This window comes from Doryrhamphus excisus, linkage group LG22, assembly GCF_037039965.1.
Source record: "Doryrhamphus excisus strain RoL-2023G ecotype Guam linkage group LG22, RoL_Dexc_Guam_v1.1, whole genome shotgun sequence".
Lineage (NCBI taxonomy): Eukaryota > Metazoa > Chordata > Actinopteri > Syngnathiformes > Syngnathidae > Doryrhamphus > Doryrhamphus excisus.
In genome coordinates this window covers 3,862,865-3,889,240 of record NC_136378.1, presented here as the reverse complement: position 1 = coordinate 3,889,240, position 26,376 = coordinate 3,862,865, and the positions used below count along the sequence as shown (strand labels likewise).

At 39.3% G+C, this 26,376-nt stretch overlaps 4 protein-coding genes across 6 annotated transcripts; 3 read left to right on the top strand and 1 right to left on the bottom strand.

The window, feature by feature from the left end:
- The first annotated feature begins 1,414 nt into the window (after nt 1-1,414).
- LOC131110567 (uncharacterized) lies at nt 1,415-3,559 on the top strand. Of its 2 annotated transcripts, XM_058063795.2 has the most exons (6): nt 1,417-1,827; nt 2,515-2,574; nt 2,829-2,960; nt 3,034-3,180; nt 3,256-3,313; nt 3,390-3,556. In XM_058063795.2, exons 1-6 carry the CDS (start codon nt 1,663-1,665, stop codon nt 3,494-3,496), a joined length of 669 nt encoding a protein of 222 aa, XP_057919778.2. In that variant the 5' UTR covers nt 1,417-1,662; the 3' UTR covers nt 3,497-3,556. The 2 variants fall into 2 exon arrangements, with proteins under 2 accessions (XP_078644344.1, XP_057919778.2); XM_078788218.1 differs by lacking the exon at nt 2,829-2,960 and having other exon boundaries at nt 1,415-1,827; nt 3,390-3,559.
- On the bottom strand, nt 3,225-8,133 carry rab33ba (RAB33B, member RAS oncogene family a). 2 transcript variants are annotated; one of them, XR_013625266.1, is made up of 3 exons: nt 7,661-8,133; nt 5,239-7,285; nt 3,225-4,951 (listed from the first exon to the last, which is right to left on the bottom strand). XR_013625266.1 is itself a non-coding variant. In XM_058063793.2 (2 exons), the coding sequence occupies exons 1-2, from the start codon at nt 7,889-7,891 to the stop codon at nt 6,791-6,793; spliced, it is 726 nt and encodes a 241-aa protein (XP_057919776.2). In that variant the 5' UTR covers nt 7,892-8,133; the 3' UTR covers nt 3,230-6,790. The 2 variants fall into 2 exon arrangements, 1 of the variants encoding a protein (XP_057919776.2); XM_058063793.2 differs by having other exon boundaries at nt 3,230-7,285.
- A 439-nt stretch (nt 8,134-8,572) lies between these two features.
- On the top strand, nt 8,573-18,713 carry hspa9 (heat shock protein 9). The gene is made up of 16 exons (XM_078788193.1): nt 8,573-8,863; nt 9,547-9,605; nt 9,923-10,010; nt 10,132-10,313; nt 11,128-11,252; nt 11,319-11,392; nt 12,239-12,345; nt 13,943-14,105; nt 14,205-14,297; nt 14,433-14,642; nt 15,755-15,982; nt 16,065-16,287; nt 16,422-16,516; nt 16,761-16,853; nt 17,003-17,143; nt 17,931-18,713. The coding sequence occupies exons 1-16, from the start codon at nt 8,777-8,779 to the stop codon at nt 18,015-18,017; spliced, it is 2,055 nt and encodes a 684-aa protein (XP_078644319.1). The 5' UTR covers nt 8,573-8,776; the 3' UTR covers nt 18,018-18,713.
- A 1,177-nt stretch (nt 18,714-19,890) lies between these two features.
- On the top strand, nt 19,891-26,364 carry LOC131110187 (cyclic nucleotide-gated cation channel-like). Its single transcript, XM_078788090.1, has 13 exons — nt 19,891-20,262; nt 20,363-20,518; nt 20,647-20,721; nt 21,465-21,575; nt 21,654-21,845; nt 22,485-22,490; nt 23,138-23,245; nt 23,320-23,426; nt 23,646-24,133; nt 24,200-24,478; nt 24,564-24,662; nt 25,539-25,916; nt 26,159-26,364. Exons 2-13 carry the CDS (start codon nt 20,469-20,471, stop codon nt 26,339-26,341), a joined length of 2,076 nt encoding a protein of 691 aa, XP_078644216.1. The 5' UTR covers nt 19,891-20,262; nt 20,363-20,468; the 3' UTR covers nt 26,342-26,364.
- Nucleotides 26,365-26,376: the final 12 nt, after the last annotated feature.

The following is a 26,376-nucleotide window of genomic DNA, read 5'->3' as shown; positions in this document are numbered from 1 at the left end:
AAAGTGAAAGGAAGCAAGGACCATTTATAATGTTATTCTTGTAAAATTACTTTTTAATTTACAGGAAATGAAAACACTTTACCCACCTATGTTTATGCTTAGAGGCTTAATTCTATATTAGTCTGTTTTTATAATTTTTTAGCCTATTATGTGCCAGATTCTTATATAAAAAAATAATATTTAATATATATAATATTATATTAAATTATATATAATGTTTAATATATAAATTAAATAATAAATTATTATTTTATACTGTAAATATTTTTAAATTGAAAAAAAGTATGTCTTTACAACAAATATGGCATCATTTCCAAAGATTTTTTGGCTTGATTTCGTGCCAGAACAGGTAAAGGAGTGACAAGTCAATTAAGGAAGTTCAACTCATGATTCACGTGAGTTATGTTTATGTTTTATGTTTGTACATGTCTTATGTTTTTTTATGTTAAAAAAACATAAGACATTTTTAACAATGTCTTATGTATAGCATAAGACATTATATGACTTATAATGTCGTATAATTATGACTTATATGACTTATTATATTATCATGATTATGATTATACATAAGTATACTTATACTCATATAAGTATAAGTAACTTATACTTATAACTTATACATAAGTATAAGTGTACTTATACTCATAAGTTACTTATACTTATATGAGTATAAGTATAAGTACACTTATACTTATGTATAAGTTACATACGTTTATGTAACTTATAAGTTTATAATAGGTATAAGTAACTTGTACTCATAACTTATACATAAGTATAAGTATACTTATACTCATATAAGTATAAGTAAGTTATACTTATGTATAAGTTACATACGTTTATGTAACTTATAAGTTACATAAACATAAGTTTATAATAAGTACAAGTAACTTATACTTATAACTTATACATAAGTATAAGTAACTTATACTTATATATAAGTTACATATGTTTATGTAACTTATAAGTTACATAAACTTAAGTTTATAATAAGTATAAGTAACTTATACTTATAACTTATACATAAGCATAAGTACTTATACTCGTATAAGTATAAGTAACTTATACTTATGTATAAGTTACATACGTTTATGTAACTTATAAGTTACATAAACTTAAGTTTATAATAAGTATAACTTATACTTATAACTTATACATAAGTACAAGTAACTTATACTTATGTATAAGTTACATACGTGTATGTAACTTATAAGTTACATAAACTTATTTATAACTTAGAAACTTATAAGTTTATAACCTTATACATGTTTATTTATAAACATAAATAGTGTTTATATGTATATAAACACTATATTGTTTATAGTCAACAATAAATTAATACTAATAATTAGGTAATAATAAGTAGGGGTTTCCTATAGGATTCAGCTGGTTAATTATATAAGGCGGTACCTGTGGCGTCCTGGCATCCTGACAGCCTAAAATCAGGGTCCACTATTGTCAGTGACGTGTCAGAGAGCAGGTGAACGAGTAACTTCCTCCAAACTGAAAGCAACTTTATTGTCTTTTAACTTTACACTCCTCAACTTTGCCGTTCAACTTTCATACACTTATTTAATATACATATGTTCGAGTAATGTATTATAGTTAGTATGGTTCTCATACATAAACGTTAATCGACGTTTTTGGTTCGGCTAACGCCTGGAGATGGACCGATACCGATACTTCATGTTTAACCAGAAAACGGTGCTCGTCCTCGGTGTCCTGCAAGTGGCGTGTGCCGCTCTCTGCCTTGTCTGCGGCTTCATGGACGCTGTCTTCCGGAAGGACACCCCGCTGAGCACCACCAGGACTCCGGTGTGGGGCGGGATGGTGAGAAACAATAAGCTAACCTTCTCCTTGCTTTGTTGTCGATATTTTAATGTGTATTATTAACATATCTAGTTTAACAATACATGTTGTAGCCTGAACCCGTACAGGTGTTCTCATCCGGGTACTTTCGACTTGTGGTAGGCGATACTGCAACTGTTAGTATCGATTCGATACCAAGTTAGCTACATTTTAACAGAATTATATATCAAATATAAATTATTACCCACTTAGGGAGTATGAGATGTGTTTTCTGTGGAAAAAGCAGCAATTTTTTAGGAAAAAAAATAATTCTGTGAAACTTATTTGAAGTCATTGTGATTGTTTTTATTTTGGCGGCTATCAAAAGTAACTGTTGCATTCATGAAATCCGTAATTATTATGGATTTCATCTGTTTGCAATCCAAATCCCTGCTTTTTTACTTCCTTCCAAGTCATGGCCTCCATTTTAACAGTATTGTTTATCAAATATAAATTATTACCCACTTGGGGAGTATGAGATGTGTTTTCTGTGGAAAAAACAGCCATTTTTTAGGAAAAAAAATAATTCTGTGAAACTTATTTGAAGTCATTGTGATTATTTTTATTTTCGGCGGCTATCAAAAGGAACTGTTGCATTCATGAAATCCGTAATTCATATGAATGTCATCTGTTTGCAATCCAAATCCCTGCTTTTTTACTTCCTTCCAGGTCATGGCTTGTCCTGGTGTTTTGGCTCTTTTTGCATCTCAAAGAAAAAACCCCATACTGGTAAGTCAGCATCCAGTATGTCCATTCCAGGAGTGTGCTTTATAGCAGTTAATTTAGAGCTGCAACAATTAATCAATTAATCGACATCTACTTTGGTATTTGATTCATTGTTTTTTTCTTTAAGAAAGTAAATATCCTCTGATTTCAACCAATACTTAGTCATCCATGAAAGCAGACCAGGCAAAACAACATCAGTCATCAGTAGCGATCCAAATTAATCGATGGCGGGCTGCCACAAATTATCCTTCCCGCAGGTGAGCGTAATGGTGGTGGTGGCGTTGCTGTCTTGCGTGGGTGCCGTCTTTGTGTTGGGCTACGCTTGTCTAACGCTCACCTACGGAGAGGAGGACAAGGGGGTCTTCCACCACCATGACAGTCCCGAAGTGGTAAAGCACACACAACAGCACATACATTAAACACAACACCACAACGACAAACAAGGTTGCTGTCCGCATGCAGACGTTCGTGCTGCATCGCATGGTGAAGGGCGCCAACGCTACTATACTGCTGAGCTGTGTCGTCAGCCTGCTCGTGTCTTCTCTGATCGCCTACGTGGGCTGCTGTAGTCTCCCCCGCTGTGGATGCTACGACGCCAGAACCGGACTTGTACGCATAAATACGATTCAATGTAGTCTCGGAATCACATCTGCAGTGATGCCACGTGGCGTTTGTGTATTGCAGGAGACGCTGGTTCCACAGTGCGACCCTGGAGATGCTGAGATGGTGTGCACCTGGCAAGGTAAGCGACCTGCCGTCATGTGTTTAAAAAAATCTCGAATGTCCGGTACGAGTCTGTGATGATGTCTCGTGCGCAGCCGCAGGGGACGACAGGCTCTTCAACGCTCCTGATTGCGGCACCATGGAGGAGGATGACGAAGGTTCCTCCTCCTCCAAGCTGCCGTCATACAGCAGACTAGACTGAGATTTTTGAAATTATGTGGAATTGTGTTTTTATCAATAAATTCTGACTGAAATGTTTAGTTTATGAAATGCTTTTATGTAAAGACGTTTATTGCAATATTACATGACTAAACTACTGCATAAGGTTTACAAAAACTTATTTTTTTATGACATGTGTTATTACCATACCTGCCAACATTTGCATGGAAAAATATGGACACAAAAACATGGAAATTCCCAACTTCCCACCACTATTTCAATAACTGTGACACAGGCAGTCCTGCTGGCCCTGCATCCTGCCCGGGTTCGAACCTGCTAAATGAGGGTTGAGAAGCAGATTTCACACAGCCACACCAGATAGCATCCATTTTCAGCAGTGAAACATAAGTTTTGTCACCCGGTGAATCGGTGAACCTCAAGCACACACACACACGAGTCAGTGAAACGATTCTTTCAAGCAACAGTGAATCAATGATACTTAAATCTTCATTAAGTATCTGTGAGTCAGTAAAATTCTTCTACAAGCACCTGTAAATCACAAATTCGGGACTTCGCCAAACACCCAAGTCACTAAAACTCAAGATGAATCGGTGAAATTAGTCTCTACAGCACTCAGAAGTCAATGAAATTCAAGTCTTCATCACGTAACCCAGAGTCGGTAAAACTTGAGGCTTTGTCAATGTGAGTCAATGAACCTAGAGTCTCATCGAGAACCCATAAATCTCACCCACAATCAGTGAACCTCGAGTCTTTGTCCAGTACCCATGAGTCTGTAAAACATGAGACAATTCAGTGAAATGGATCTGTCAAGAAATCATGAGTCAATAAGTCTTCCGTGAGTCAGTGAACCTCGAGTCTTTGTCCAGTACCCATGATTCAGTAAAATGAATTGTCATGAAGTCATGAGTCAATAAGTCTTCCGTGAGTCAGTGAACCTCGATAATTCGACAATGAACCTCAAGTCAGTTGAGCGCCTGTGAGTCGGTGAACCCAGACTCTTCGTCCAGTAACCGATGAACGAGTACATGGTTGGTTTTGTGGAGTCTTTGATGCTAGAGTCGAAAGTCGAGAGTTGATTTGAGGACTCAGAAGTCAATAAAATTCAAGTCTTCATCACGCAACCCTGAGTCGGTAAGACTTGAGGCTTTGTCAATGTGAGTCAATGACCCTCGAGTCTCATTGAGAACCCACGAATCTCACGAGCACTCCTGAGTCAGTGAACCTCGAGTCTTTGTCCAGCACCCATGATTCAGTAAAATGGATCTGTCAAGAAGTCATGAGTCACTAAGTCTTCCGTGAGTCAGTGAACCTCAAGTCTTTGTCCAGCACCCATGATTCAGTAAAATGTCAAGAAGTCATGAGTCAATAAGTCTTCTGTGAGTCAGTGAACCTCGAGTCTTTGTCCAGTACCCATGATTCAGTAAAATGGATCTGTCAAGAAGTCATGAGTCAATAAGTCTTCCGTGAGTCAGTGAACCTCGATAATTCGACAATGAACCTCAAGTCAGTTGAGCGCCTGTGAGTCGGTGAACCCAGACTCTTCGTCCAGTAACCGATGAACGAGTACATGGTTGGTTTTGTGGAGTCTTTGATGCTAGAGTCGAAAGTCGAGAGTTGATTTGAGGACTCAGAAGTCAGTGAACCTCAAATCTTCATCACGCAACCCTGAGTCGGTAAGACTTGAGGCTTTGTCAATGTGAGTCAATGACCCTCGAGTCTCATTGAGAACCCACGAATCTCACGAGCACTCCTGAGTCAGTGAACCTCGAGTCTTTGTCCAGCACCCATGATTCAGTAAAATGGATCTGTCAAGAAGTCATGAGTCACTAAGTCTTCCGTGAGTCAGTGAACCTCAAGTCTTTGTCCAGCACCCATGATTCAGTAAAATGTCAAGAAGTCATGAGTCAATAAGTCTTCTGTGAGTCAGTGAACCTTGAGTCTTTGTCCAGTACCCATGATTCAGTAAAATGGATCTGTCAAGAAGTCATGAGTCAATAAGTCTTCCGTGAGTCAGTGAACCTCGATAATTCGACAATGAACCTCAAGTCAGTTGAGCGCCTGTGAGTCGGTGAACCCAGACTCTTCGTCCAGTAACCGATGAACGAGTACATGGTTGGTTTTGTTGAGTCTTTGATGCTAGAGTCGAAAGTCGAGAGTTGATTTGAGGACTCAGAAGTCAATAAAATTCAAGTCTTCATCACGCAACCCTGAGTCGGTAAGACTTGAGGCTTTGTCAATGTGAGTCAATGACCCTCGAGTCTCATTGAGAACCCACGAATCTCACGAGCACTCCTGAGTCAGTGAAACTCGAGTTTTCAGAGAGCACTCACGAGTCAGTGAACCTCGAGTCTTTGTCAGTAAAAGTAAAATGGATCCGTCAAGAAGTCATGAGTCACTAAGTCTTCCGTGAGTCAGTGAACCTCGAGTCTTTGTCCAGCACCCATGATTCAGTAAAATGGATCTGTCAAGAAGTCATGAGTCAGTAAGTCTTCCGTGAGTCAGTGAACCTCGAGTCTTTGTCCAGCACCCATGATTCAGTAAAATGTCAAGAAGTCATGAGTCAGTAAGTCTTCCGTGAGTCAGTGAACCTCGAGTCTTTGTCCAGCACCCATGATTCAGTAAAATGTCAAGAAGTCATGAGTCAATAAGTCTTCTGTGAGTCAGTGAACCTCGAGTCTTTGTCCAGTACCCATGAGTCTGTAATACATGAGACAATTCAGTAAAATGGATCTGTCATGAGTCAATAAGTCTTCCGTGAGTCAGTGAATTTCAAGAATTCGACAATGAACCTCAAGTCAGTTGAGCGCCTGTGAGTCGGTGAACCCAGACTCTTCATCCAGCAACCGATGAACGAGTAAACGGTTGGTTTTGTTGAGTCTTTGATGCTCAAGTAGAAAGTCGGGAGTTGATTTGAGGCAAGATTTTGTTGTGTTGCTTTTTTTCCATAGGGTTAATTCATTTATACAACTAAAATTGCACAATTAATGTCATTCCCTTTTGTCATTTCCTGTTTTAATTTAGCTAACAGTAGCAGAGGTAAGTAAACAAGTTAACACAGGAGAGTACCCGTGAGTCCCGCAAGGTTTGAACAGCTTGTGCATGAATCGCACATCTACAAAGCAGTGAATCGTATGAAAGCTCATCATAATCCAGTTTAAATTGATTTATGATCACCTTGTTGCATCTCATTCCAACAGAAAAAACAAGCCGCCATTTTACCAATTGCCATAATGAATGCAAGCACACGCATGCTTTTATGGCTCTGAAGTTTTCATGTCCTCATGATCGTCTTCTTTAGTCGTGTCCTTCTGTAACATCAGCAGCTGCTGCAGGTCCATCCCCGTGACCCGTCAGCTCCATCATCCCTCCTATTGCTCAAATTGATGCTGCCTCCTGATCCCACAGGAGGTTGGCTCAATATCAGAGGTTTCTGGGACTTCAGCTTGTGAGCCACTGTCATAAAAATGGCCTCCACGTGGTCGCTGTCGTCAGAACTCACTCCCCCCTGGCTGTTCGGATTCTTAGCAGACGTCTCAAACAAAGGCATGGAGTGTGAGTCCGCAAACTGCTGTGCCACATCTGTTCCCACTTGAACAAAGTCTTGGAGATCGCACTTGTTTCCGACCAAAATCCTGGGCACCTCGGTTCCCAAAGCGTGCTGCTTACATTCCTCAATCCATGCGGGTAGGCTGCGAAAGCTGGCGGCGTTGGTGATATCGTAGACGAAGACGACGGCGTGGACGTTGCGGTAATAGTGCTGGACCATGGATTTCCTGAAACGCTCCTGGCCTGCTGTGTCCCACAACTGTATCTATAGAAAGATAAAACTCAGTAATCATTCATAAATAGGTATTATGTACAGCATATGTACATTAAAAAACATTTTGTACATATTAATGTCACCATTTCATCAAGCACTGAAATATCCCACTGTCTTTGACAGTATCTATGCGGATGGTATCAAATCGATATAAAAAATGTGCAGTATCGCCCCACACAATAACTATGGAATCATGAATTAAAGACCACAATCTCATACCATTGACGTGACGTGTCTATATATTATATAATTCATTCCCTACATGTCAATAAACGTCTTTGAGTCAACATAAGCTGAGATTGCGTGTAAATAAATCAAATGCATGCAATAAAATGTTAATAATTGGAATTTATCGGAAGCATCCACCTTGATTTTCTCGCCGTCGATCTCCACCAGCCTCTCCCTGAAGTCCACCCCAATGGTGGCCTCGGTCTTCTCTGGGAACTTTCCGGCGCAGAAGCGGTACGTTAGGCAGGTCTTCCCGACCCCCGAGTCTCCAATAACGATTATTTTAAAGATACGAGTCCTTGGCGGGGGGAGAAGCACAGAGCTCGTCAGAGAGCTGGAGAATTCACCCGAAGAGACGCTCTGCGCCATGACAGCCGGACTCGCTGAGGGGCTGCTGGACGAGCAACAAACGCCCCTTTTACAGCTGCTCTAAAGTCTAAACAAGTATTACAACACAACTATCTCTTAAAATACACCTCTGTGTGACAATATGTCATTCATTTGGATTTTCATTGACAGCCATTAACCATATATATGTGAAAAAGGTATAATGTATCATTGTATTTATTCCTGAATCACCGAGCCACGTACAACGTCACCGATGTAAGTCACTTCTCGCGAGATTAAATATTGAATTCATGGGAAATGGAAACGTCACCTCCACTTACTTAATGAAAAAACTGACTTAATGTACTCACTGAATATGGACCTTTAAAATATTCACAGTGTGATAGTGTTAATAATTTAAGAAAGTAGTCTATACACAAAAAACGTATTTTCACTCACGTGAAGCCATAACAAGCACTCTTACATCATGACCTTCACATGCCCACATGTATAGCTGCCCATTTCTAATCCCAATAACAAAAAACATCAAATAAAATGTAAGTTGTTGATAATTTCCACTTCGTAACATTTAAACAATGTTATAAAGACATATTTAGTGTCATACTAATTTTATGTTTCTTTTAAACACGTATTTTGTTCTAAAGTGTCATGCGCCAATTCAGGCACTATACACGTAACCTATTTTAGGGGTCCTTCGGTGGTGCCTGGTGTAACATGTGTTAGATCCTTCCAGAAAGAGCGTCACAGTCCTTGTGCTGTTCACCTAGCGCTACTGTCACTGCGTATTACCTTGAACCCAGAACTCGCTCTCGGAAAGACTCAAGGCACTGATTAATTCCAGGTCTTTAAGATATTTTCTGCTTGTTAACTCGTTTTCTTAAACTAAATCAGCCTAGCTGTCAAAAAATGGCAATGCTTAAATTCGCTAGCAGCGTTTCAAGGAGTCTCTGGACAAACAGCGGTACACGAAATGCGTCTTCCGTGCTCGCAAAGGTGAGTTTATGACACATTTAAATTAAACCAAGTACTCGTCGTATTGAGTCATTTACGTTTTGTGAGACGACACAAGCTAGCAGTTAGCATGTAGCTAACACACGCAGTCGTGACTTTTAAAACTCATATTTCTCTTAAGCTCTCACGGGTTCCTTGGAATGAAACTGTGACATTTTAAATTGTCGTCGTTAATTGTACGCCAACTAATGTGATATATTTTATTTTTATATATGTTGTGATACTAATTTAAGTGTTTAGCTTTAGCATTTTAAATGCTAACGCCTGTTATGTCATTTCATCCGCGGCGTCATTGTGCAATGAATGAACTTGCGAGTATACTGTTGGGATATTTGTTTAGAAATATTTTTTTAATTTCATTAGATGACTGTCTTATGATGTTTAGTTTCATAACACGTGTGTAACGGATGTGTCTTGGTGACCTTCAATGTGATGTCCTTTCCCCAGCATGATGCAACACAACAGAAATGCTGTCTAATGTCTAATGATCCTGCGGTCTACTTGTAATTTTTATCCTCTCAACATCCGTTTATATATTCTTTTTAGCCCAAAGCATTAAATGCATGCTTTGCATATCACAAAAATGTATTACATTCTTACGAGAAATATTATTTAGTAACTATTGTCATCACAGTAATTGGTAACATGGCTGTATTTCATTACAGGCTTGCTGGAGTGAACTCCAGTCGGATGCTCACAGAGCCCTGTCCAGAAGACACTATGCGTAAGGATCTTTTAAATTAAAAATGAAAATGAATGCATTGAATGGTCAGAGTTATGATACATTATATGCTCCTCTGAAGGCCGTTGCATTAGAAAAGTTGGAACAAAAAGGCTTGGAAAACAGCAATTTGCCAAAACTTTAAGTTAGCAGCCTAATTTTTGGCATTAAAATAAACGGTTGCAACACAATATGAACTATGTGTAAGTCTTAGCAGGTTTAAATGATACGGCAGGGAGTCATCTTTTACCTTTTTAAAGTACAACAAGTATTAGTATTATCAGACACTCCCAATATCAGCAATATGTGCTCTTTTGCAGGTCAGAAGCCGTCAAGGGTGCCGTCATTGGAATCGACCTGGGAACCACCAACTCGTGTGTTGCCGTCATGGAGGGTAAACAAGCAAAGGTAATAAAAAAACCTAATATCGCATTTCATATCCAGTTTTAACAATAAGCAAACACTGTTTTCTGATTTAAGTACATGCTGGTAGTGTTGCACAAAGTAACCCGTTTATTTGGCTCGACAGGTGTTGGAGAACGCAGAGGGAGCCAGAACGACTCCTTCGGTTGTTGCCTTTGCTGCCGACGGAGAGCGTCTGGTCGGCATTCCCGCCAAACGGCAGGCCGTCATCAATCCACAGAACACGCTGTATGCCACAAAGAGGCTGATCGGCCGTCGCTTTGACGACCCAGAAGTCCAGAAAGACTTGTAAGTGAGGGGTGCCCAGTGTTACACCCGCAAACATAATAACTGCCCACAAACGTAATACAAATCTGCAGCTTTGAATGTAATAATCCCGCAAATGTAATAAAAATTTGCCCACTGCAAACGTAATACTGAATTTCCTTAATAGTTATTACATTTGCAGGAAATTACTATTATTATTATTATTTTGTTTGTAGGCGTACATGTGCGTTTTAGTTACAGTATATTATTGTATGTGTGATTTTGTGTGCATATGGGAAATAAATAATCAAAATAAATAATAAAATATAATAATAATAGTAATAAAATTTTATTAAAACAATTGCAATTATCACAATTGTTATCTTTTTTAATTTAAAATACATTATAATTTAATAATTAAAGATTCCTTTAATGTATTCAAATGTATTTAATGTATTCAAATGATACTCCTTGAATAATATTTTTTCCACAAAAAAGAAAAAAAAGAATTTTTGTTAAAATCCTCAAAATGACATCTACACCTTCTCCCTCATTGTAAGAAAAAAGAACAAACAACAACCACAAAGATCATTATTTTGTCTCATATTACATTTGTGGGAAGTTATTACATTTACAGATTTTCACTTTCCCACATATGTAATAATTTCCTGCAAATGTAATAGTTATTACATTTGCAGGAAATTCAGTATTACGTTCCCAGTAGGCAAATTTTATTACATTTGTGGGAAATTCAATACATTTGTGGGATTATTAAATTCAAAACTAAAGATTTGTATTACGTTTGTGGTTTATTAGGTTTGTGGGCAGTTAGATTAATAGTGTTTTTCATCAACAGGAAGAATGTGCCCTACAAGATTGTGCGTGCTTCCAATGGCGATGCCTGGGTGGAGGCTCATGGGAAAATGTACTCGCCCAGCCAAGCGGGGGCTTTCGTCTTAATAAAGATGAAGGAGGCGGCAGGTACGACTGTTGTGCGTGTGTTACACAGACTCACAAATGTGCTGATTTTGCTGATTGGTCTTGCAGAGAACTACCTGGGAACTAAAGTGAAGAATGCTGTGGTCACAGTACCGGCTTACTTCAATGATTCTCAGAGACAGGTATCGGACTTTTGGGGCTTATCATTCAACCTGATCACATTCAAGGAAGCATTTGCAAGTTATATTTTATACAGCATTTGTGTGTTTTTTTAATACAATAACCAGATGCTTATAGTGCACCTGATAAAAGTAACTTAACAACAATTACCAAAGATGTAGAGCAGTCTGTATGACACACTTACAGCTAATACACATACGTAAATAAGACACATGGATCCAGTAGGGGCCCAATGCTGGTAAGAATAAGTGCAAAAAAAAAAAACTAATCCAGGTAGACTGATGCACTTTCTGTGGAGGCAACTCGACTACCAACATGCAGACAAAAGCTTATTTCCAAAAAAAAAAAAAAACGTCTGCCCTGATATATATATTTTTACAGTATATAACATAGGCCGGCTTCCCAACCAAATGTTTGAACCCAATGGATTAGATTGGATTACATTCAACTTAATTGTTATTGCTCATGTCGTTGGTACAGGGCAACAAAATGCAGTTAGCATCCAACCAGAAGTGCAAATTCATAAATACCTTATTAGTAAGTAAATGTAGAAATAGAATAGAGCTGTAAATGGACAGATATATGTACAAACAGGCTGTGACTATGATACAGTGTGGATATATACAGGGATATAAATGACTATAATATGGCAATTACAGATTATAAACAGTATGCACAGTATGAATGTGACAAGATACAATAACAGTAATATGTACAGTAACGCAATGAAGTCGCGGGGCCCACACGTCCAAATAATTGCCCTTTCCTGTTCTAGCAGTTGCCTGTGTTTTTACTCTGTTGTGACTTGTTTTTGTATCGCTGATAAAAACATATCCCTCTGAATTCAGGCAACCAAAGATGCTGGACAGATCGCTGGTTTGAACGTGCTGCGCGTAATCAATGAGCCCACGGCAGCGGCTCTGGCCTACGGCCTGGACAAAACCCAGGACAAGATGTGAGTTAAGCCTTGTTTGTACTTGACGTGTCTTCACTTGTTCTTCCTTGGACTTCTTACTAAGGGCAAAGCATTGCTGATGTAATTGCCGCTACTGATGAAGCTACGCTAACCTCACCCACTTATTATTATAATAATATAATAATAATAATACAGTATTTTCCGTACTATAAGTCACACTTTTTTGAATAGGTTGGCTCTTCCTGCGACTTATACTCCAGAGCGACTTATAAATGAAAAATGTGTTTATGTTACATAAACACTGGACACCTTTTCTGTTCATGTTTATTGTTTGTGTAGCTGAATAACTATTATATTAGCATATCTTACATCTATTCAGCCTGTTCTCTATTCTTTTATTGTTACAACTTGCCTTCCAAGAGGACGTAATGTCTGTTTTGGTCAAATAGTTTGGAAAATAAATTACCCGCAAAAAATGAGACTTATACTCCAGTGCGACTTATGTATGTTTTGTTTTTTTTCTACCTAATTATGCACTTTTGGCCTTGTGCGACTTATGTATGTTTTTTTTCCTACCTAATTATGCACTTTTGGCCTTGTGCGACTTATACTCCAGTGCGACTTATGTATGTTTTTTCTACCTAATTATGCATTTTTGGCCTTGTGCGACTTATACTCCAGTGCGACTTATGTATGTTTTTTTTTTCTACCTAATTATGCACTTTTGGCCTTGTGCGACTTATACTCCAGTGCGACTTATGTATGGTTTTTTTTTTCTACCTAATTATGCACTTTTGGCCTTGTGCGACTTATGTATGTTTTTTCTACCTAATTATGCACTTTTGGCCTTGTGCGACTTATGTATGTTTTTTTTTCTACCTAATTATGCACTTTTGGCCTTGTGCGACTTCTACTCCAGTGCGACTTATGTATGTTTTTTTTTTCTACCTAGTTATGCAGTTTTGGCCTTGTGCGACTTATACTCCAGTGCGACTTATGTATGTTTTTTTTTTCTACCTAATTATGCACTTTTGGCCTTGTGCGACTTATACTCCAGTGCGACTAATAGTCCAGAAAACATGGTATAATAATGTGCTTAAAATGTTTACTGATACACACACACACACACTGAAGTCTTTTTAAAAAGTTTTGTTTAAAAAAAAAAAAAATAATAATAACAACTTGCCTTGGCCATGCCCAACATTACACACTATGCATGCACAACCTCTTCTAAATGCGTGCCGCTTATCGGGCTCAAAATGGCATTGCATTGTGGGCTGCCACTGTCCACTCTTTATGATGATGTAAGTAACAGACTGGAGTGAAACAGCCACTGCCTGGCTATTTGTCCTGCTAGCTTTAGCTTAGCCAAAGCCAGCAATGGCAGCTTTGAATGCATCATATTCTACAGTGAATGAGGCCCGTTCTATTGAATGTTTTTTTTTTTTTTTTTTTTTTTGCAGCCCATGCCGCAAATTATTTCAGACTTGCATAGTCACAAATTCATACATTTGCAGTACTGTGAATATTGAATGGCAAATGTGTGGGGATCCACTCTACTATAATAATAAGATGACACAGCCTTCATGGCTGAAGCTAACTGAAAACTACTTTTATCTCTGCTTGTATTTTCCAGTATTGCTGTGTATGATCTTGGCGGAGGCACGTTTGATGTCTCCATCTTGGAGATACAAAAGGGAGTCTTTGAAGTGAAGTCCACCAACGGTGACACCTTCCTGGGAGGAGAGGACTTTGACCAACACCTCCTGAAACACCTCGTTAAGGAGTTCAAAAGAGAGGTGAACAGTCAGTCCATTATCGGCACACTCCCCTCATTTTTTTTTTTTTTTTTTTTTTATTCCTGGGGGTTTATGTGTGCTCTGTGTTGCCTCCCCCAGTCTGGCGTGGATCTGATGAAAGACAACATGGCGCTTCAGAGAGTCCGAGAGGCTGCCGAGAAGGCCAAGTGTGAACTTTCATCTTCATTGCAGGTATACACATGATGATACATCTCTAGTTCACCTCAGTGTTGTTCTACCGCACCAGCCTTCATAGCATCTATAAGTCCTGTCATTGTTGTCACTCGGGTCAATTCTGTAATTGGGACTTTCTCCTCTCTCTTCTAGACGGACATCAACCTTCCGTACCTGACCATGGACGCCTCCGGTCCCAAACATCTCAACATGAAACTCACTCGGGCTCAGTTCGAGGACATTGTAGCCGACTTGATCCGCCGCACCGTGGCTCCCTGTCAGAAGGCCATGCAAGACGCGGGGGTGTCCAAGGGAGACATTGGAGAGGTGCTGCTTGTCGGAGGAATGTCTCGCATGCCAAAGGTATGTCTCTTAGGGAAGATTCTTTTTTTTTTTTGACCCATGAATGCTTTGCTGCTCTCCAAGGGTGTATTTTTTGCGGGCAAATTTCTTCATTTTACTCAAGTTGCTATTGCACATCCCACTTTGAAAAAACACTGATCTGAACTAGGGCGGCACGGCGGTCGAGTGGTTAGAGCGCAGACCTCACAGCTCGGAGACCAGGGTTCAATTCCACCCTCGGCCATCTCTGTGTGGAGTTTGCATGTTCTCCCCGTGCATGCGTGGGTTTTCTCCGGGTACTCCGGTTTCCTCCCACATTCCAAAAACATGCTAGGTTAATTAGCGACTCCAAATTGTCCATAGGTATGAATGTGAGTGTGAATGGTTGTTTGTCTATATGTGCCCTGTGATTGGCTGGCCTACAGTCCAGGGTGTATCCCGCCTCTCGCCTGAAGACTGCTGGGATAGGCTCTAGCACCCCCCGCAACCCTCTTGAGGAAAAAGCGGTAGAAAATGAATGAATGAATGAGTTCTCCTCCTATTTTGTGGGGAAGTGGTAACTTTTTTGCTTCTTATTTTGTCTTTCCCCACCCTCGGCCATCTCTATGTGGAGTTTGCATGTTCTCCCCGTGCATGCGTGGGTTTTCTCCGGGTACTCCGGTTTCCTCCCACATTTCAAAAGCATGCTAGGTTAATTGGTGACTCCAAATTGTCCATAGGTATGAATGTGTGAATGTTTTTTTTGTCTCTCGCCCAAAGACAGCTGGGATAGGCTCCAGCACACCCGCAACCCTTGTGAGGGTAAGCGGTAGAAAATAAATGAATGAATGAGTTCTCCTCCTATCTTGTGTGGAAGTGGTAACTTTTTGGCTTTTTATTTTGTCTTTCAACACCCTCGGCCATCTCTGTGAATGTTTTTTTGTCTATATGTGCCCTGCGATTGGCTGGCAACCGGTCCAGGGTGTACCCCGCCTCTCAGCTGGGATAGGCTCCAGCACCCCCGTGACCCTCGTGAGGAAAAGTGGTAGAAAATGAATGAATGAATGATCTGCACTAAAAGTTAGATTTTTGACCTTGCATTTGTTGTCTGTCATCCCCATCAGTGTAATGCTAAGCTAACATGGTCTCTGCAGGTCCAGCTGACAGTCCAGGACCTGTTTGGTCGTGCCCCCAGCAAGTCAGTCAACCCAGATGAGGCTGTCGCCATCGGAGCGGCCATCCAGGGTGGTGTCCTGGCTGGAGACGTCACCGACGTGCTGCTTCTGGACGTGACGCCGCTGTCGCTGGGAATCGAGACCCTCGGCGGGGTTTTCACCAAACTCATCAACAGGAACACCACCATCCCAACCAAGAAGAGCCAGGTACGGCATATCCGTCCGTGTAAGGCATGCTTTGTCACGTAATGAGCCAACTGAGCTGAAATGTATCACATGATCTCCTCAGGTCTTCTCCACAGCAGCAGACGGACAGACTCAAGTGGAGATCAAGGTGTGTCAGGGTGAGAGGGAGATGGCGGCAGACAACACTGTGCTGGGTCAGTTCTCCTTGGTGGGAATCCCGCCAGCCCCTCGAGGCGTTCCACAGATCGAGGTCACGTTTGACATTGACGCCAACGGCATTGTTCATGTGTCTGCCAGAGACAAAGGCACCGGCCGCGAACAACAGAGTGAGTTTTGGAACAAATGTTCACCACTGCTTATGAAATAGCCAACAAATCCAATGTCGGAGCTTTTTAGTTCTCTGCATGCAATATAATGAAAAATTAGTATATGGGAATAATATGCACTAATGTGTCTACAGTTGTTATCCAGTCTTCGGGTGGCCTCAGTAAGGATGACATTGAGAACATGATCAAGAATGCTGAGAAGTATGCCGAGGAGGACAGGAGGAGAAAGGTGAGAGCTTGAAAATGCGGAGCGCTCATGTAGAGCAACGTAATGCGCCACACAGTGTTTGAATCCATAGTCACTTGAGTAGCTTTGAGTTAGTGACTAATTTCCATTAACGATCAGCAAAAGTACACCAAATGAGACCAGGAGAAACGGAGGTTCAGTCAGCGATCGAATGTTCAGACGACTCCAAACATGTATACTAAATCATATGAAGTAGTTGACAATCAATAATTGATGTGTGCCTTAGGAACGCGTGGAGGCTGTAAATATGGCTGAGAGCATTGTTCATGACACAGAATCAAAGATGGAGGAATTCAAGGAGCAACTTCCTGCTGATGAGGTATGGTATAGTCTCTTATTTTTTGGCCTTGCTGAAAGGTCAAATGTATAGCTCATAGTTTCACATATGACTTAATACAGTAACTTGTTGACTCCCACGGGGCACTGACTGAGTGGGACTGCTTTAAAGCCTCCTCCCTGTGCTTTCAGTGTGCCAAGCTGAAGGAGGAAATCACCAAGGTCCGAGATCTTCTTGCCAACAAGGATTCGGAGACAGGGGACAACATCAAGCAGGCGGCCACCAACCTTCAGCAGGCATCGCTTAAACTCTTTGAAATGGCTTACAAGAAGGTGTGTACTATGATGTCATCCGGGCAAACTTTATTTGTAACCATATAGATAGATAGATAGATGCACAATAACACAGCAGTGAAATTACCAACAAAATGTCGTTGCCTGGCTCCCTTATAATAATAAATAATGTGGAGAATAAATAGATTACATCAAATATGAACAATGTACAGCGTAAACAGTAATTTGTATAAATAATAATTTAAAGTTGTGCGTGTGGGCAGGTAGAGGGGCTTATTTGGCATTGAGCAGTCTGCTGGCCAGGGGGAAGTATTATCTACTTAGTACTAGTAGTACTAATAGTACTAAAAGTACTAATAGTAGTATTAGTACTATCTCTAAACCTGCTTGTTCTACAGCGGATGCTGCAGAGCCTTCTCCCCGACGCCAGGCGAGAAAACAGTCCATGTTGGGGGGGGGGGGTCAGAGTAGATCCGACGGGCTCTTGATACGCAGCGGCTGTTTGTGATGTCCTTAATAGGGGGGGGAGCGGGGTCCCGATGACACTTGATGAGTACTGACACTTGATGATTGTAGACATTTGACGGAATTTCGGCAAAGAAACGCCTTAATAGCAATGTTGGGAATAATCCAACAGCATCGGCTCACTCCCTCACTGGGTGGAAATGATAATAATAATAATATACAAGGCACACCCATAAGTTTGTCGTCTTCAGGTTTTCCGAGACTTAGTCTTTTAATCAGAACTGTTGTTTACAGATGTATGAAGTCACGGTGGTGGGAATGTGGTTGTGCAAGATTTGATGTGTATCTTCCCCTCCTGCAGATGGCAGCAGAACGTGACAGCAGCAGCAGTTCCAGCAGTTCTAGCAGCTCCAGCTCGGAGAGCGAGAAGAAAGAAGGCCAGCAGTAGATTTGTTGCTCGTCACCGTCTGCGATAACAGGACTGTTGAGGGGTCAGGGATGGTTTCAGTGGTTGCAGTGACGTGCGGTCAGGGAAGGCAGCTGAGGCTCGGCCCCGCCTGTCATGATGAGGATAAAAAAAAAAAGTAAAATAATTGTCCATTGAATTGTTATAAATGTGTTTATGTATGATTCCAGTTGTAAGCATTGAATTTGCACATTACCTGATGGAATACGGGGCATGTGCGGCCGGGCCTACCTTCTGAGTGCACTGAATAGCGGATGGCGTGTGCCCAATTCTCGTTGTCTGCAACATTTATTCTCCAGCGGAGTCGGTGCCTCACCAGCCACGAACCTCCCCGCACGTCACTGAATGGTTGTCATTCTCACCAGGATTTACTTTTACTGTGTTTTGGCAGTAAAATGCTCCAATGAAAAGTCTGTATGTTCCGAGTTTTGTCTGTAATTTATCATGTATGTTCACTTTTACAATCTTAGTCAAATTCTTTTGTCATTCTTTAGTCATCATGAAAGAAAAAAACACAACTCCACCATCTTCACACAATTTAAAGTACTAATATTCTAAAGTTGGAATATTCAGGTTGCTGCCATACATGCCCTTGGGTTGTGACTTTTGCTTAAGTGTGTGTGTGTGTGTGAGAGAGAGAGAGAGAGAGAGAGATCTGGGCAGGAAAACATGGGATGGAATGCTATTTCTGTTGCTGCATTTTGTAATAAAACATTTAAACAAAGGTGTTAGAATCAAGTGTGGTTTGTAATTGATAAACAGGGTCTCATTTGCAGTGCAGCTTCCGACCGTATGGTGGCGGTAATGTGTCAGTCAGCTCTTTAACAATCTCACAAAAGATCAGAAGAACACATTCAACTCCAGCTAACAATGGAGACGTTTTTAAAACCAAAAAACGAAGACAAAAGTGGTACCAGTCCCTTCCAAAAGATTACATTTTTACGTAAATACAATCATGACTTCAAATACGGCTTTGTAAATGGAGGAAACGAGGCAGAGCCGCGAGCCCAGTGTATGGAGTGAGGTCTGACGCTAACGCTTTAAAAGTAATATCGAAATATTCTTTTTTTATTAATAAGCCTGATTTAAGTCTTCAAATTTTTCTTGCTTGATTTGTTCCATGATTTAATAACAAAAGTTAAAATAGGTTAATAATCTTTGTGATAATGTCATGTTATTATTCATGAAACTTGATTCAGGTTTTAGCCTGTTAGCTTGTTAGCTAGTTAAACTGTGTGGATTTGATTTATGAGTAAAAACAAATTAATGAGCTCAATTAAATCTATACAGTGTTAATATTTAGTAGCAAACTCTGATTTAGTAGCAAAAGTTAAGATAGGTTTAATAATATTTGTGATCATGTCATGTTATTCATGAAACTTGATTCAGGTTTTAGCCCGTTAGCTTGTTAGCTAGTTAAACTGTGAGTGGATTTGATTTATGAGCAAAAACAAATTAATGAGATCAATTAAATCTATACAGTGTTAATATTTAATGGGCCCCGGGCCACTCTGATTTAGTAGCAAAAGTTAAGATAGGTTTAATAATCTTTGTGATCATGTCATGTTATTATTCATGAAACTTGATTCAGGTTTTAGCTTGTTAGCTTGTTAGCTAGTTAAACTGTGTGTGGATTTGATTTATGAGTAAAAACAAATTAATGAGATAAATTAAATCTATACACTGTTAATATTTAATGGACCCCGGGCCACAATGCACTGAAATAATTGGACCTCTGGTTTAAAGGAAACTTGCTTGCAGGAAAAGTTAGAATTCATAATAAATGTCAAAATATAATGGGAATAAAGTCATAATTATGAGAAAAAAGTTACAAGAAATATTTGGAAAATAAATGGAAAAAAAGGAATAATTTTATAAGATTAATGAGAAAGCAAAATATAAATAGAAAACAGTTACATAAGAAGTGGATAGGCCTACATGAGAAATAATAATACAAATATTTACCTATGAAAATAATAAATCACGCATGCATCTTCAGGTAGGTTACTGTCTACTGCAGGACAATATACGGTAAGTTATCAAACAAAATAATATCTTAAAACAATGATAATCTGTACTGCTTTTCTGTTACGTGATGAGGCCTGTTCCCTCAGCTGAACATGCTTTCATGCTAATAAGGTCCTGGGCCTTGGTTCTGAGGGATCTGGTTCTGAGGGATCTGAGGATTAATAACACATCCAGATTCAAGGCCCACACAGACACACTCGTGGGTTCCGATGCCACTTCAAACCAGGCTCTTGAATTTCAAATGAACATTCACGCACGCGTAGACGCAATTTGCAATTTAAACTATGCTTTTGTCTTAGCTCGAGTGCCATGTCATCATCCAGGCAGATGGAGCACGGGTTCAGGCTTTTTCCAGTATTCACCATGACTACATATTGGCTGCATTCACACGCATATCGCTGACGGATGATGACTTCTCAAGGAACGGAACGTTGTGGTATCGGAAGAATAAGCAGGTGTGTTGACTTTGTTTCTTCATGGTAACAAGCATACAGCTTGTTGCTATGCTACTGACAACATCGCCAATGATCTTCTTATCATTGCTGCTGATCTGATGAATATGTGTGTGTGTGTGTGTGTGTAGTATGAATACACACAGGTTGTCTGTGAAAACATGGACCGAGGAGGACAGTGACCGTGCTGACAGCACACTTAGCAGGTACACACACTAATCAATCTTTTTTTTTTTTAAATTGTGAGTAAAATGCAATGACAATAAAATCAATGATTGATTTATCATTTCAATTATTAATTTTTTTTTGCATGTTTTCAAATTTGGATGTCCGATTAGGGCTTTTTTGTTTGATGATCTGAAACATTTAAGTGTGACAAAAATGGAAAAAAATAATAAACACAAATACTCTAGGAGAATTCCATTAAGTGCCTTATTAGCTGCCTCATGCTAACAGTTTTTCCACTATTTCCACTATGGCCCCCGTTTGTGGAACAGCCTGCCGGAGGACCTGAGGGCCGTAGAGAACGTTGAGATTTTTTTAAAAATAGGCTCAAGACCCACCTATTTAATTTGGCTTTTAACTTGTGCTCTTAGTATACTCTTTTTTTTTATGTTTTTTTTTATACCCTATACCTTTTTGTTTTGGATCTTAACCAATATTTTTACACATGCTTATTTTAGTTTTTATTAATGTTCTTATATATTTTACTTTTTATGTCATTATTTCTATATATATGTACTTTCTATATTCTTATTTTTTATTTTTTAATATTTTTTATCCCATATATCCCATCTTTTTTAACATGTAAAGCACTTTGTGCTACATTCTATGTATGAAAAGTGCTCTACAAATAAAGTTTGATTAATATTTATATGACATTGTAAGTTACAGTTTGTTGACAATGTGTCTGATTGATGAATTGATTAACAGTAATATTAATTTTCAGAGGACAGTCCGTGTGTGATGACACTTCCTCAGAACTACAGAGGATGGCAGCCATTGATCGGCGAGACATCAACTCCCAGAATTCCTTTCGTGGCCGAGGGGCTCTGTCCAGGTACAAGGGACTTCTATCTGGAAGCAGTCGGAGTCAAACGACAGAAGGTGTAAAATGTTGCCTCTGCTTTGTCTGCAGGATTGTCAACATGGTGATGACTCTGAGGGAATGGGCTCAGAAGAGCATGGCCGAGGAGGTGGAGAGGCCCGATTCTTTTCTGGAGCGTTTTCGAGGCCCCGCCCACATGGATATACAAGCGCCACCGAGTCGGTTTAGTCACAGCCGCAATGGATCTGAAACGGGGAACGAAATCAGACGTACTCGAAAAAAGTAAGTTGGAAGGCGGATGCCTCATTCAGACTCAAGTCAGACTTCACTTCACAAAATCATTAGAAAGGTCAGAGAAGAAATGGTCACACTAAAAAGATGCTTTGATGATAATAGATTGTCCTTGAACCTAAATAAAACTAAAATCATGCTATTTGGTAACAGCAGAAAGGACACGCATCATCATGTCTACTAATAGATGGTGTAGACATTGAAAGGGTAAAGGAAAATAAATTTCTGGGGATCTCAATAGATGAAAATATGAGCTGGAAACCTCATATTACAAATATACAACATAAGGTGGCCAGAAATATTTCAATATTGAACAAAGCAAAATTTGTTCTCAATCAGAAATCACTCCACACTCTTTATTGCTCTCTGGTTCTACCATATCTTACTTATTGTGTGGAAATATGGACTAATAACTATAAAATCCATCTTCACTCGCTAAATGTACTGCAAAAAAGGTCAGTAAGGATAATTCATAATGCCGCCTACAGAGAACATACTAACTCCTTATTTCTAAAATCACAAATACTTCAACTTGCTGATATAGTTCATCTTCAAACAGCTAAAATAATGCATAAGGCTAAAAATAACCAATTAGCAATTTAAATTTAAATTTAAATTTTATTAGTAAAGCAGGAAGTTAACAAAAAAAATGAAAAAATTTAAATTTAAATTTTTTTTAAATTTGAATTAAAAAAAAAAAAAAACTTAAATTATATCTTTGGTTAGTCTCCTGTTTTGGAACAGTTGGCCTTCTTGAGCATCTTTTAATGTCCAAATGTATAGTGCATTATATGGTGCAAATGCATTATGTCATTGTATGGTCATATCACCTCGTACTTTGGTAAGTGACAAAAAAAAAAAAAAATATATATATATATATATATATATATATATAATAAAAAAAAATCATAAAATAAATTTAAAAAAACTTAAATTATATTAGGAAAAATACAAAAAAATACAAAAAAACAACTAAAATTATATTAGGAAAGCAGGAAGTGAACAAATGTAACAGTTACTGATTGTTAAAGTACCAGATAGAGTGGTAGGATTTAATAAGCTTTGCTTCTTCCTACTCCTTTTGGACATGTGGAACTGTGAACTGATTATGTGATGCATTCAATTGTAATCTGATGCATGTTCAAATGAAATTTTAGCAGTTGTATGATTCCATGTGATTCCAGACTCAGTAAAATCCAGGATTCATGGATTGTAACATTCCTACAGTAAGAATGACTCTGCAATGGCTTTTTTTTATTGCTGTTATGTCGTTTTTGTTCCAGGAGAACATGCAACAACGTCATCTTATCACCTTCGGATGATGTGTACTACCATTGGCTGATGGTGATTGGGCCTGCTGTTTTTTATAACTGGACCCTCTTGGTGGTCAGGTTGGGAGTCCATTTTTTTTCTGTCAAAAAAACAACATCCATATAATAATAACACATCTTCCTGTTTTTTTTAGGGCCTGTTTTGATGAGCTGCAGATGAGGAACGTTATGGTGTGGCTGGTCATGGACTACATCTGTGATGGAATCTATATTTTGGACATAGCTGTTCGTCTCCACACTGGTGCTTTTCATACAGATCAGTGACTTTGCCTGGCAAAACAGTAACTAAAAAACATATGATAATCACTATTTGTCCTGGGAAAAGGTTTTCTGTGCTCTAACTATGAAAATAATTAATTTATAGATGAGGAATCTATGGATTTTGGTTGAATTGTTATGATGCAAAATGAGAAGAAATGTAAATTGATGCAATCTGACCCGTTGGTTTGTATTTGTAAAGGTTTCTTGGACCAGGGATTGATAGTGAAAGACAGCCAGCGTCTGAGGGAAACCTATGTCCGAACTTTCCAGTGTCAGCTCGACATCTGCTCCATCCTTCCGACTGACCTCTTGTACTTGACCTTTGGAGTTAGTTACACCCCTCTTCTTCGCTTCAATCGGCTGCTGCGTCTGCCGAGGCTGTTTGAATTCTTCGAACGCACCGAGACAAGAACTGGCTACCCTAATACTTTCCGTATATGTAAACTTGTAGTATACATCCTAGTGATCATTCACTGGAACGCCTGTGTGTACTACAGTTTCTCCAAAGTCCTCGGACTGGGTTCGGATTCTTGGGTGTATCCCAATGCTTCTGATCCGGAGTTTGCCTCGCTAACCAGAAGTTACATTTACTGCCTGTACTGGTCTACGTTGACTCTAACCACCATTGGCGAGACGCCGCCTCCCGTCAGAGACGAGGAGTATCTCTTCCTGATATTTGACTTTCTGGTAAGTTATTCTGCGACGTCTTGTCTGCTCTCATTGCTAGTTTTCATAGTTATTTTTCTCTTCTAGGTTGGCGTCCTGATCTTCGCCTCCATTGTAGGGAATGTCGGATCCATGATATCGAACATGAACGCGACCCGAGCGTCCTTTCAGGCTCGCGTCGATGCTCTAAAACATTACATGCACTTCAGGCATGTCAACAAGGTGCTAGAACAGCGTGTGATTCGTTGGTTTGACTACCTCTGGACCAATCAGAAGACAATAGACGAACAGGAAGTGCTAAGGAGCTTGCCCAGTAAACTGAGAGCGGAGATCGCTATCAATGTTCATCTGGATACATTGAAGAAGGTGAGTTCAAGACGCGGAACCATCTATCAGACAGAATACAGATTATTATAGATACATGTTTTTTTTTCTTTATGCACATACATAGGTACGTATTTTCCAGGACTGTGAGGCAGGGCTCTTGGTAGAGTTGGTGCTAAAACTTCAACCGCAGGTTTTCAGTCCGGGTGACTACATCTGCAGAAAGGTTAGTTTCTACCATAGTTTATATTTTGTCTGTCCAAGAAAAGGGGGCTTATAATGTAAACATTTCCACCACAGTTATGATAGAAGACATGTCATTTCTCAAACCTTAGTAATGTTTTTTTTTGGGGGGGGGGGTCGTATACTGCTGCCATACACAGATTACAATGCCTAAAAAAAGACGCCAACAAGAGAGACATGGAGACATGTTCTGCACATGCGTAGAACTGATTGCGTTTCCAGTATGCCCTCTACCTGCCCACACGCAAAACTTAAATTATTATTATTTATTCTAAATTATTTAAATTATTTGTACAAATTACTGTTTATGCTGTACATTGTTCATATTTGATGTCATCTATTTATTATTTATTATTTATTATTTATTATTTATTATTTATTATTTATTATTTATTATTTATTATTTATTATTTATTATTTATTATTTATTATTTATTATTTATTATTTATTATTATTCGGGAGCCAGGCAACGACATTTCGTTGGCAATTTCACTGTTGTGTTATTGTGCAATGACAATAAATAAAGTGTATCTATCTATTTATTTATTATTTATTATTTATTATTTATTATTTATTATTTATTATTTATTATTTATTATTTATTATTTATTATTTATTATTTATTATTTATTATTTATTATTTATTATTTATTATTTATTATCCTCGTTTCTCTCTGGTATTATATGGGAGCCAGGCCACAACATTTCATCCGTTAATGTTACTTTTTGACATCTTTGGCAGTGAATGAGTTAAGAAATCATATGGAGGGGGGTTCTTAAATCTTGAAAAAAATTGACAAAAAAATGAAATACTAAAATGAAAAGAAACATTTCATGTACTTTTTTCCTCTTGCCCAGGGAGACGTTGGTAAAGAGATGTATATAATTAAAGATGGCCGCCTGGCAGTGGTAGGGGAAGACGGCGCTACCCAGTTAGCCGTTCTCACAGCAGGTAGTTGCTTCGGAGAAATCAGCATCCTGAACATCAGCGGCAGCAAGATGGGGAACCGCCGTACGGCAAATATTCGCAGTCTGGGATATTCGGACCTTTTCTGCCTTTCCAAACAAGACCTGATGGATGCACTGCAGGAGTTCCCCCACGCCAGGGCCCAGCTGGAGCAGAGGGGTCGGGATATCCTGCTGAAGGAGGGGCTCCTGGAGGAAGTCAGTGTGTCTGCGGGGGAGGAGCTGGGGGAGAAGGTGGAGAGGTTGGAAACCGGTCTGGATCGGCTGCAGGTCAGTTGCCATCCTATTGTAGATCCCCGCTTCTGTTTATGTTCCAAGGTTAGCTGCGACTTCTGGTGCATTCAAGGCCTAATATTATCAATTTACCAGGTGAATGACTTAGTTTTCTGAGAAAAAAACATTTATTTTATTTTTTATTTATTAATGTTATTTATTATTATTTTTATTTTATTTTTTTGTTTGTTTTTTAACAAATAATAATACCTTATGAACAACTTTTTCCTCGTTTTCAGACAAGCTTGGCACGTCTTCAGAGTGAGTTCAACTCTTCTCAGCTTCGGATGAAACAGCGAATCACAGCCCTTGAACACATCACCACGGCAACCACCGGAAGTGGTTTTCTGTCGGACACAGACTGTAACGACAGCGCCTCCGGTGGTGACGGAATGCGGAGCGAAATCAATATTCGCCTCTAAATGACCTTCGATACATACTGTATTGCCTTTGTTTC